The 13,399-nt window shown below is 39.6% G+C and overlaps 1 protein-coding gene across 1 annotated transcript in view; it reads left to right on the forward strand.

Annotated features, from left to right (window-relative positions):
* The window catches only part of LOC111265250 (innexin shaking-B), a 17,059-nt gene extending 4,688 nt beyond the window's left edge, over positions 1-12,371 (forward strand). The window contains exons 3-6 of the mRNA XM_022841754.2: positions 2,438-2,637; positions 4,631-4,829; positions 11,768-11,917; positions 12,062-12,371. Of these exons, the coding sequence (XP_022697489.1) occupies positions 2,438-2,637; positions 4,631-4,829; positions 11,768-11,917; positions 12,062-12,217 (705 nt within the window). The 3' untranslated portion in view covers positions 12,218-12,371. The remainder of the gene's footprint in view (positions 1-2,437; positions 2,638-4,630; positions 4,830-11,767; positions 11,918-12,061) is intronic.
* Positions 12,372-13,399: the final 1,028 nt, after the last annotated feature.

The raw sequence follows: 13,399 nt of genomic DNA on the forward strand, positions 1-13,399 counted from the left end.
TATTAATCATTGAATAAATGTAATCTCACATCTATTGACTCTTAAATGATCAAGGACTTTTCGGTTTTTGACAATCAACAATGTTTCTGGAAAAAATGGAAGACTTGCTGTTTTCATGTCTGCATCGATCTTTCCATAGATACTTATTTAACAAATGCAGATCATCAATTAAGTGCTATGACCCTTGTCTTAGCTGACCACTAGGCACAGGAGCTACCTAAGGCACAGGTGTTAACTGCAGACAAGTTGAATAGCTGAGATAAAATAAGTTGTCGATATTATTATTATATATGAAGTGATCGTATGAAGTATATGTTCCGAGTAGGTCGAAGCTGATGACATTGAATCTTTTACTCAACATTTACCTTAAGCCGTGTTGCTCGCACCATAAAGCATATTTTTTAAAAGGCACGATCTCATTGGGCTATGCTTGAAATTGAGTGCTAGGACGGTTGAACTCAACGATTAATTTCAAACATTTACAAAATAAGCAATTTCAACTTGAAATTGCTTAGGTCTTTTCTGGATATAGTGGAACAATATTATTCACTATTTCAAAATCGTCCGATTAGAAGGTTTCAAAATAATATGTACATTGTCTCATCGATGAACGAACTACGAGTGCTCCCTGATCTGGCTGGCGTGAAGAGATCGACTAAAACTCCTATGGGAACATTAAGAGCACTAGGCGTATACAGTTTGTCAAACAATTGAGACGGTAAGCCGACAAGAATCGACGTTGAGTACTGCAGCTCCTAAGAAGACAGACGAATGCTATTGTAAAACGTTGTATGCATTCGTTCAGAAGACTATTTTAATAAAAGTTTTTTTTTTTTCGATGAATCTAAGTGTAGATATATTACAAGTGGAGATCGGAGTAAGTATTTTTTTTTTTTTTACCAGAAATATGCAGTGCAGTACGCCACAGTGGCCGAACTTGTAGAACGTGCTGACACAAGGATACTGGCCCGATCTGTAACTGATGTTTAAGTGGGCATCATAGCAGCGGCTCGAACGTGTCTGCCGTGCGACAAATTCCCACGCTGAACTCCGGCCTGATGAGTATACTAGTAAGAAGCGAGCACTAGCATTGAGGCTTTGTTTGAACAAGCCCATACTTAATAGTGGGATTCCCTATATATTAGAAATTACAAATTACTGCGAGAATATTAAAACTGGAAGTTGAAATTTTCGAAAAAAAATCCTTTTGCATTTATCCTAAACGAAGCAAGCACCAATATCGCCCTACAACTTCATTCGTATCCTATAACGGGCAGTACATGGCACAATTTTAATCCTAATTTAGTACTAAAAATTGTTTGAGTACTTGACAAACTTACCATCACCATTGCACCGGTATTTCAAATCTTTGGCTCGATCCAATCGCTGTGCACCCCTACCTGTGTCCCAACTATGCGCGCACAAATAGTTACTGCTGCTGCTGCCGCCGCCTTAGCGTAACAGCGTTTGCGACTGATTCCTTGCATTTTTTTGCCGCCGTCGGCTCTTTGCATCACTGACTATGTTTGACGCAAGAGGTGTATGACACTACCGATATCCATGGAGTGCGCGGCTCGTGTTGGGGCGGCCCAAAATCGGAACACGAGAAAAGTGGGTTTTTTGCGCAGGGAACAGTGAAACCTTTTAACACCATCACCCTTACAAGGAAGCTGTTGCAGTGACGGTGTCAGCGATTGCAGGATCAGGGAACGATGACAAGCGTGGTATCAGTCCGGAGTCACCGTTCTTCGTTCTTTCATGCCGAGGACAAACCCTTGGACGGCAGACGAAACGAGATTCGTAACAAAACGGATGCAGCAGGCAGCATTCACTAAAAACGAAGCCAGATTGTTGTTACTATTGAGCTATACTGTCCTTACTGCTTACAGATGTATCCATTTTAATTGGGATGGCACTGTTATTGCGTAACGGTTTATGGACATAGGTGAACAATGAGACCGAAGCGTCTGGCAGCAAACGAATGTTTTGTAGAACTGGGCAGGATCGAAATCAATCAATGTAAGGACAATAACGCCGCATTCAGGACCGAAAAAGCAAACATTATGAGGGCATCTCTTTTTGGTCGAGACGTTACATCTATAAAACAAAAAAATACTTTATCGAAGCTTGTATTTTCTCTGTTCATGGAATCGCTGACTACGTAAGAGAAGTCGTGGAGATTAAATAATAGGCACGGTAGATATCTGCTCAAGGTACATAATTTATTGTTTAATCTAAAGGAAAGCAACATAACAATAAAATCTCTTCTTTTTATTGGCGAAATTAAATATGTATTAATTGCGCGAGCAGGCATCTAGCTTTTGTAAGAAAACACTATGACAATCTGTGTTATTTTACTTTGATCGCAAAAATTGTAGCTAATACTATTATGACTACGGCTATTGAAACTATACCTAAGGAGTACTGTGTTTTCTAGGCCATACTATTTTATGGACCTCGATGGATGTGGAAGGCGTGGGAGGCTCGAAGGCTAGAAAACCTTCTAGCGGAACGCGAGCCTCAGGAAACGGCCAAAGCGATTTGGGCCGGTTCTTTCTCAACTTATATGTATCGATATGCGCTTTGCGAGTTGCTATGCTTTATCAACGTGTTTGCGCAGCTATTCATGATAAACAGGCGAGTGCATCGTAAAATGAGCAATGTTTCAGTACTTATTGGAAGTCGTTGCATTTAATACACTTACTACACGGAGACATTTAGTTTGAAAAATGGGAATTCCTAATTTAATCTTATTGCTTCTACTGCTATATTCTCTTATGCACCTTCTATTCCGTAATTTAGAACTAGTCCACCATTTTGCCGGCACGCAGTCACGATTCATTCAGGCCGAATATACCGAATTTTTTTTAATGTACTGAATAATATATATATATATATATTATATATATATATATATATATATATGAAAACAGAAAAATGCGCAAAAACTATTTTCTGTAAGCCATAAACTTTTGGAAAATGGACTGTGCACCAGTTTTATGTCAGAACTTTTGATTATCGGCAATCCATGTAAAAGCGCAACATCTTCCGTTCAAATCCAGGAACCTTTTTCTGCTTCTAAGCGTATGACGAAACACTCATATTGTGACATTCACGCGGAACACCCGGAGACCGAATCGTCAGAAAGGATCATTAGGAATATTGTATCATTTATATGACAGCCAGCCGGCCTGTGTTTGATTATTTTGTACGGCTCCCGTTTTAGAGATTTTTGTGTGCGGATAATGGCATCCCGTGTATCGTCCGTTCCTTTCTCTTCTAGCGATAACTGATTAAAGCCATATATCGATAGATGATGCTTCACACCCACTCTCCATTCCATCACGAAAGTCACGCTAGGGAAGAGGCTTCATTTAATCTACGAACTCATTGTTTTAGTTATCATCTCTGTTGCGGACTTTGTTGCGTGTGTTACCTGTGATTATCCCACGTCGAACACTAGAAACGAGAAACTTTTCAAGACTAATCAAGCCTGAAAAAACATTCTCGGCTCATCCTTTGTTCGAGCTGCCCAGATGGTGGCAAATTTCCTTCATCGCTACTTGTCCTACTGTCAATGGCATGCCGCACTCAAGGTTTGCTGCCCAATCCATCTGGTCTGTTTTTTGTAAACCCCAGCTCGACATAAAGATGGCCATACCTACGATCAGCTGATAAGAAACAGAGGTGTAACCGTTTCACCCTACATGTCTTGGTTAGTGGGCGTCGTCCATCAGGGATAATTTTGATGGTCCATTTGCGGTCCGTTTTGCTATGGTTTTAGACGATACCTCTACAGATCCATGGAAAACGTACTCTGTTTATTATTGGACGCATATAACCAAACCTGGCAAGCAACAAAAAACAAAAATGGTGAGTACGGCTATTAACAGATACGTCTTTTTTTTTACAACTGAGAGATCCCAAGCAGAACGAGGCAGCCAGAAATGGCTATTTTGTTAAGGCAGAATACGGAAGTTCCGGAGCCTAGCAGACTAGAGAAACTGCGCTGGGTGGGGTTAAAAGTTAGACGGGCCTGGGTGACTCTCACTGTAGTAGAAAAAGCAGAATGAAGAAACATTATTCCACCTTACCTCCTCATGAGAAAAAGATTGAGGATCATCGATATTGAACAACAAATAAGAATTTGCCGGACAAAATTTCGCGGAAAATATCAGTATCGGCGTCTGCCTTAGAAGCTTTAGATAGCGATCAAAAAGCACACTTATTCTGCTCAAAGAAAGATGGAACTTTAATAGGACCATAGTTCTTGCAGGATACAAGAAAACACAGTTTTCTAGTATAGATTTTATGAATCTCAAGTTTCACCTTGGAATGAGACTCAATGATATCATGGATTTCTAATCAATTGCCTCTTTTCACCCAGCAGACGTTTCGAGCCTATACCAGGAACTAGTTGAAAAATAAATGGTTTTGACGCTTAGTGCTGTTGTCAGGTTATTTGTTTATAGGCAATTAGGATAAACAAGCGATTCGATCCTGGTAGCCCATATCCGGGATAGATTTTCGTTAGTTATGGGCGATATTAGTGTTAAGAGCCTTCAATCACTACAAGAAGTGTACTATAAAATATATATTTAAGCAATTTCTAATTTATCGGATTGAGTAGGTTTCTTGATGGCGAGTTTTTCACCTTTGGCTTAGAAGTGCTCAGCTTCATGGAACAATCGCCGGAAGATAGGGTCGATCCGATGGTAAGGGTGTTTCCGCGAGTGGCCAAATGTCACTTCCATAAGTTCGGCTCGTCTGGAAACGTGGAGACACACGATGCTGTTTGCGTTCTACCGCTTAATATTATCAACGAAAAAGTAAGTCATCTGCTAGCTGTTCCAAAGTACCTAAACTTATTTATAATAAATCATATAATAGCAAATACTTGGATATTGTACTTGTATTTAGCATTGCATTAGTGGCAGACATCTACTACTATTGATATTTTGTCTACCAATCCAGCCTGCTCCTTCACCTAATCCGGCCGATCTGAAAATCAGAATATCGAGCTTCTGGGAATCAAATACATCGAAATACTCAGACTACTTATTTTCTAAGGGTAATTTTCGCTTTTTTGCTTAATAATTGCTTTCCTGTACAAGGTACGTGCACATACAGTCTGATGTGCACATTCGTCTCCGATGAGAACATTTCTTCTGAGATATTAGCTCTAATAAGGAAATAACTCCGCTACAAAAACAAAAGTACATTCAGGCCAGCTTTTGTAGACTGACGTTGTAGTGCCGAGTTGACACATCTTTTAGAACATTTCGAAATCTCAGGTTTTTGGGAAAAACCTTTCCGCATTGAATTGATTACATGAATTTGTCCAAACTATTGAAATCATACAAGGCATCACAGTGAATAGAACTAGAAAGAAAAATGTTTCCCATAACTGCCTTCCTACGATAAAGCTCGATACAGCAGCGTTGTTGCGTCGTCCCGGTATTGCCACGCGTTGGTGTGGCAACACGCCAGCGCCGTACCATCCCCCGGGGCGGTGATGCGAATAAAGCCAGAGGAAGCTGAACGGAACAAATAAAAACTTACAAACATTTTTATTTGATTTATAACAAACTATATCGCGCGGTTTACCATCGACCACGAGACACTTTTATGAAGTTATTGTTATTAACCACAAAAATGCGGACTGGTACACTTAGGCGCGTTTTTACGTAATGTAGAACTATAGATGCTGATCAATGTAGACGTGACTGCAATACAGATTCGCAAAACTTATTCACAGGTGTTCCTCATCGACTGTGGCCTTATGTGATACCTAAACTGTACTAACTGAAGTGTATTTGGATAATAATTTGTAAATGCAATTCCATATGTGTCTTCCAAGGGCTATTTACCGCCAACCTCGTTCTGTTGACCATCAGCAATCTAATTAAGACCGGTGTAATTTCCGGCTGGGGCTTACCAAGGGCGGTACTATATAGGGTTGTCTTCCAGGTGCCACTGTTATTCTCGGCGTTGGACATATTTAACCTCTCGAAATGATTGGGCAAGCAAGAAAATTCAGCTTCCGTCATCTCATGTTCAGCAAAGATGCTGCACGTATATTATGCGAAAACGTCACCAAAGTAGTTGTGACAGTTCTGACTATTCTATCTTAGTTTTTGCGAATGGTACGCCTGTAGCCGGGCCTACTCAACTTTCTGCACTGACCTTTTGTTAAAATGTGACGTGTAGAACATGGCGGAATGTTTCGTGTCGGAAGGACAAAGATAGATGAGCCGATAGGGCAGGTCAAGCATGGATCCGGGTTCGATTTGGGTTTCGACAAGACTTTTCACACACTTTGTACAAGTTCTACTTAAGCCTACGTCTTTCCATGTTCTAGACAATGTTTGCGGCGTGTTTCGGTCTTCTTCATTTTTCTAGCCATTGAGGTGACTCATGGAACTATATCGAAAAGGTATTCACCGAACACCAAAGTCGTACATCTGTGCACCAGTTGTTCCCAATATGCGGAATGTATTTGTAGTTCGAAGGCATTTCTCCCTGCGCTGGTTTAATGGTGTTCTTGTAAATTCAATACGCTAAACCTCACGCCAGTTGCTTTTGTTCTCGAGATCTCGAGAGTGCTAATTACCAACGCGGGTAACTTGTGCAGCTTTGTTCAAGATACAGACACGGTAAACAATTTTCGAATTCAATTTGCGTACAATTCACTCAATCTATTGTTTTAGAAAATTTATTTTAACCTCACGTTACATAGCAGAATAACTTCCCATTATTAATATATAATCTTAAAGGTAGCTTCTCATAAGATTCTGAAAATGAATAGGATGATAATGAAGATCCTTGAAAATTGGGACGTCTTCGTTTTACATTTGTCAGGATTTTTCGCAACACGAAATACACAAACTTCTACATCTAGAACAGCGGTGCCGTGCACCAATTCTATAATACCATGTTATAATATCATAGCGTTAGTATATGTGTGAAGTGCCACACCCGTGACAGTGATTGCTATCTTATCAACAAATACTACAACAATATGTAATATGGTTGTGGCAATATAAAAATAAGCTCAGGGTGCCGCCGTCACAAATGTGCCGTATGTACTAGATTCAGTCTTTACTCCGATAATCATGTATGTCCTGCTATTTTTACATATGTGAAATGAAGATTTCTCAACTGCGACCGATGACGAGAGAGTGGGAGTTAGGGATACGAAAGAGTACGAGAGGACGCGGAAAGCGAGGGCTCCACGGTTCGCCTTTCCTGCGGATTCAAACGCACAAACATCAATACTAAGCATAATCCTTACCACCTGACAGACAGGGCCTAGCGACTACAACAGCGGTAGATACATCCTGTACTAGCTAGTAATTATCAGAGTAGGTTTATGACTAGATGAAGGCACACATGCCGGGACACATCGATTGATGCAGAAAAACAGCACAGAACTACAGTTTGTACGAATATATGGCGAGCAAATGCCGTTTGCTCTGTACTTGTCGGCATACATGTATATAACATTATAACACTCGTACTCGTATATTTGTGCTTAAGGGAACCATCCTATGCAATTCTGAATAGGAAACCCACCACATTTTTGCATAGACAACTCACCATATAGCTTTCGAGTGCCAGCTACGATCTACGCATCGATTTAGCATTCACGCTTTTCTGCATTCGCATCGAATGGTTTCTTGTGTAACTCTTACAGATTTTCTCTGTATAATTACTGATAAGGAAACATCTTTTCAATGTTTAAACCTACATGGAGTGAATCCAGTGAAGTGACGCCGTTATAAACTCGTCGTTTCTATGACCGTGTCAATTTTGTTGATGCGCTAACTCGCTATAATGGCTCTATATGGTCACTATCGAAGCTCACTCCGTTTGTTGTCCTTACGTGGCTTATAAATGCGTGACTAGGGCGTGTAGGTCGAATATAGGTATTACTCTGTAGTGTGCTGCTTGTAAATCCGGACGCTGCTACTGTTGAACGTCACCACGTAATAACGTTTCTAGACAAATGCAGACAGCCGTTGCGAAGAAGAAAATACCGCCAAGGAAAATGTCGTTTTTTCTAAAGTGAAGTTCCATCGAGCGCTTGGGTTACCGGGCGCGTGACGCAGAACGCTGATTTGATATCGTAAGCGTACGGTTCTAAATGTACGCGTAAACGAGTGTCTATACAAATGTTTTTTTATTTGCTTTCTGCTTTAGCAAGGCAATCGTTGCCATTTTCGCTATTCCTCCTGAATAAAAATCAAGCCCAAATTAATCAAACGTTGTACATGATTTACTTCAACCCTAAAACGGTCTTCTATATATGTATGTGTGAAAACATTATAAGTGGGCTGATATAAAACAGGCCGAAGACGTAATGTGTTTTCGTAACGATTCACCTTATACTGGCGAATTAGGTTTTGCCTGCCTACTTTTAGGTACCGCATACGCAGCTTTTAATAATACAATACTCTGACAGCGAGTGCTCATTGATACTGTTGTCGGTATTATAAGAGTACATTGTAATTACACGTATTACATTCTACAGAGCATTGAAGACGCTTTGTTGTATTTTATTTCAAACGCACTATCGAGTGCATCGAATAAGCGATGCGACGAGAGATTATTTCGAAAATCAAACATTGCCCTTGGGAAAGCTGCAAGAGCTTCAGCCTTTGTGGCTATGCAGACATGACTGTGTAGAAAAGCTTATTCTTACGTTGATATAGAAATAGTTTAGCTATAAATTCTTGCTAGTTTTTCTAGCTAAAAACTTTTTCCAAGTGAAATCCTGCAGTATAATGAAGTGCCAAGGCCAATGGCGATAATCTATTGGACGAAGATTCCTTCAGTCCGCCGATAGAGATAACGATCGCACTTGTTTATTCAGGCTCAAATTCTCTGTCTAGGTCGACCGTGATTCGCAGGGGTCGATAATAAACCTGTACTTATAGTTCGCCTTGAATGCTACATATATGTTTGTAACACCCACATACGGTTAAGTAAATCAGCGTCGTTACGTTTAATTCACATCTTTATTACACAACGTCAATAACATTGGATCCTCTTTGCTTATTTTAATTTTCATTTTATCCTTACCACCGATATTTCATAGATAGGAACCATTTGTTTATTAACTGACTCTTAGCTTTCAATAGCTCCCGTCATTCTCGCATAAAAAAAGCGGTCGCAAAAGTTTAAGAGCATTTTCGAAAGCTATATTGATGTTGCGTTTCATCTACCTTATGCAATTTTGTAGAACTATCGACATTGTTCCTGGCAGACAGGTGAATCTCCCCAAACCGTTTTCTGGTTAAAAGATTCATTATTCTTTATAGCTGCTTAGTTATTTTTTCGGTACCCATATAAAAAGCGTGATGCCGCGCGGCTCATGGCCCCGTTGCAATGTCCCAAAAGCCATGGCAGCCGGAAGCTGTCCGGCGCTTTTAAGCAAGACGAAAAGCGATGATCGACCAAGAGACTAAGCTTCAATACAGAAGAGCACATGCTGAGCTTCTGTGCAACTACAGAAAATTTAGGTGTATAGAAAAATAGCTAGTTACGAGAAGACACCTCCCCATATAAGACAGCTGACAGTATTTTCCATTTCTAGAAAATTTATAGCAGATTTTCTAAAAATTGGGGAAAAGCCTACTATGCCTACTGCTACTTTGTCTGCTAATCGCCTAAATGTAATCGAACTACTAAAAAATCCGGTTGAACTTATTCTTGAAAGTTTACGGCCGCAAAATCGTTGCTGTACGCCTCTACAGATCCCTTTCAATGAAAGCATCAGGCCGCCAGACCCAAAGTCTTTCTTTCATGCCCATTTTAAACGAGAGTAATATTATCATTCGATTGAAATGTATCTATTTTTACATACAACTATGTAATTGAAGAATACATAACTAAAATGGTGGCATTCAGTGTAATTAATCAATGTAACATCAAATAATATATAAATACTAAGAACCTGAAAGCAAATGAAGACGTATACCCTATCCTGCTGGCCCACGCGTACCGATCTACCCATTCCTGTTAGAAAAGCAAGACATTTCAACTGATATGTATATGGCAAGCGAATCTTCTATTTCAATAGTCGCATTGATTTACAGCGAGAGATAAACCAAGAAATAGAGAAAAATATTGTTTTGTAATTAGTAAATTAGGTGCGTTTAAGCTTATCATTACAATGAAGCAGAGATAGCATAACAAGTGTATCACTTTACGAGCTATTTAATTAGAGAACCTCATCTCATTTAGATAGCTTCAGTAAAAATTCTATAAATTGTCTATTTTTTTCTAAGTAATTCGATGTGCCGTTACGCGGTGTACAGAGTACGCCAAATGTGTACGAAGACTAATCTCGAATAACGTTGTTTTCTCGTGATCCAGTCCTCCACAATTGCAACTCTCTGCTGTATCTTGCCGAAAAAGCACAGCCCTAACTGAATGACAATAAAGTTGCAAATCAAATCGGCCTAGTGAAGGCGGTCTATGTTGGCTCGATGATTCTCACGAACGTTTACTGTTAGTACATGGACCTTAGGATAAAATGGCAACGATATTTAACTGGAAAAACCCGCAGGCTTTACCTCACCTTTGCTGCGTCCATCGTCGCCAGCTTTGTCGTTGAAAAGGCTGCCAGCACATTCGAACAACAGCAACAGCAGCGGCAATAGTTTGACGCAAATAAGACTGATCGCAGGACAGGAGTGAAGCAGGCACGATAGGAGAAAGTCTGCCATCGTGCTCTATTGTCCTTACTCAGCATGCAACGATTAACTACTGCAAGAGCGTCTAACCGCTAAACTGTTGAATTGCGATCCCGCAAACATGATAATCGAGGGTAAAGGGATCCCTAATTTTAAGTTGGCATAGGTTTTCTGTAGTCAGGAGTGAGAAAGGGTTGCGGGACAAACACTACGATCACAGATTCTCTTGATATAGTACAGCTTAATTTTTCATTTACGTCACAAAATTTTAACATCGCAAAAAATGAAAAGATCAATAGTGCATGATAGTATAAGGAAATACTGTAAAAGCTAACTTTAATTTATACCTGTCATCAAGGCAGACGTATTGCGTTGCTTGAGAAATTTTAACAAAGCATTATGGCCACATGTGTAACCATACGGCCTATTCCCTATACCTATGCTAACAACAGAGCAGTACCTGATTTTTTACCTTCTAGCGCTACGGATACATATTAGCTATTTAACTAATTCGCCAAGTTTTATGCAGGCACATTTTTTAAGGGTTCCCTTCCACAGCAACGAATATCATGCTCCATATACTCTACATATTATTTATCAAATAACTATTTGTATGACTCGTTCTAAGTCGCACGTCATAATAATATTTTTACTAAAATTTTAGGATATTATATTCTGAATTGGAAGAAAGTGACGAGTAGTAGTCCGGTTTCCTTGTCACTTTTTTTGTAACTTAGCAATAATATAGTAGCAGTAAATAAGAAGATCACATATCAGAGCGCGTCTAATAGGTCTTGGCATGAATTGACAGAGTGAAGCTTAGCATGTGCCAAATCGGGCGAAAAATTACGTCTTCGCTGAATTCAAACGTATAAAAACACTATTATAAACGAATGATCTATAATTATAAATTCGAAGAATTATAATTTTACAATTGAAGTGACTTCCGCAAACGTTTGCGGATAATGGATCCATTGTTAGAGTTATAGTGAGCTACGGTTAGCATCGTTTAAGCGAAATTAGCTGTCAATCAATTTGTGACTATTTCTGTCTTTTGTGGTGTGCAGATTTACGTATTCCTCTGGTTTTGGATGTGTGCTCTTCTGGCGCTCACAACGTGCACGATCCTCTATCGCCTCGTGCAGCTCTTCAGCGGAAGAGTTTTCCGCGCACGACTCGTCAGGTGGCGTTTCTATTATGTGCCAGATGTACTAACGGTAAGCTTTGATGCTACTCTAGCTATATTCATTTGCTTCCGCCCATAGTTTCATATTGGTAACCAACAATAATGTGCGTAGTACATTAGATGTCAACCAAACGTGATCTTATAATCATCATGTATGTGCTTTGGCCTTTCCCAGGCAGCGCAGGATTGTACAGCAGGGCAGTGCTTCATTCTCTACATGCTCGGTAGAAATATGGAAACGGTAACATTCTCCGAAATGCTACAAGAATTAAAGCGATTGCAAAAAAAGGCGCCGGACTATACACTTGTCAGAACTGACGAAAATCTATGAAGAAAAAAACCAAACGTCAAATAAGCCAGACAGAGCGAGTCTGACTTAAAGTTAGAATTAGAATGTAAGCTGAATTTACTTCATAGTTATTACTACCTAGTGATATGATTGTTTTTAAACAAGTTTAATTAAAAAAGCGCAGCTTTAAACAAAACCATTGTGTTAAATTACGTTAGTATTTTGCACGTTAACGTGGAAGCCATAAGGCCTTTATCTGTTGCTACTGCTCGAATTTGAATGGGCCGTTCGTAGCCTCAGCTGGCCAATGGATACAGTCTTCTGTTAGTCAAGTTGAGGAAACATACAATGAGGAACACATCAGTTTCTCATATACACATGAGAAATACATGTGTATATGAGAAACTGATGCGAGTATTTCGTAAGCTTAGCAATATAAAATTAGTGAAGCACAAAAAATATCTTCGGCAAAATCGTGAGCACCTTTGTGGGATGTGTAGATCTTGTGTAAGTTGATTACGATAAGGATCGTCTATAGAACCATCAATCTTTGGTGGAACGAGCCCTGTAGACGCTTCGAGGATAGATAAGGTACGGTATTAGTAAAATTATAAGGCAACTACATATAGGAATAATTAGTAAGGGGCAATTATCGTGAGCCTGAGGAAAGACTATTCCGATCCGACTTTAGAAGAGGTCTTAAAGTTCTAACTTGTTAATTAGTAGGAAATTTTTGGCTTATTATTATCACTGGTAATACGATTTCATGTGCTTGTCGATTAATGGTCTCGCTCAACAGCAGTACGAAGATAGCATTAATTTCTCTATCTGTCTATCCACTGAAGTTGAATGAACTTGATCATCATTCTTAACTTTTTACTGATATCGTATAGGTGTGTCTATTGGTTATAGCTAAAGACATTTGAAGGTAGCATATAGACGGGGCGGACACCCCCAGAGTGAAACGGTACGAATTTGGCCGATTGTTTCATAGAGCTACCATTGCGGGTGGCGCGGACTTACCGAGAAAATGTTCTGTTATTCATAAGTCGTAGTGGAAAACGCCGCTTTCAACATAGTGTCAATAAAATTGGAGCTATATGTATATTAGAACAGTGGAACTATGTTCAAACCGGTAAACCATCACAGCTAAGTCGTTTGAAATCGTGCGTAACCTCTGGAAGAGTAATTGGCAATTTACTCTTGCCATGTTGGGTATTCATA

Source organism: Varroa jacobsoni, unplaced genomic scaffold (genome assembly GCF_002532875.2).
Source record: "Varroa jacobsoni isolate VJ856 unplaced genomic scaffold, vjacob_1.0 scaffold_948, whole genome shotgun sequence".
In the NCBI taxonomy this organism is placed as follows: domain Eukaryota; kingdom Metazoa; phylum Arthropoda; class Arachnida; order Mesostigmata; family Varroidae; genus Varroa; species Varroa jacobsoni.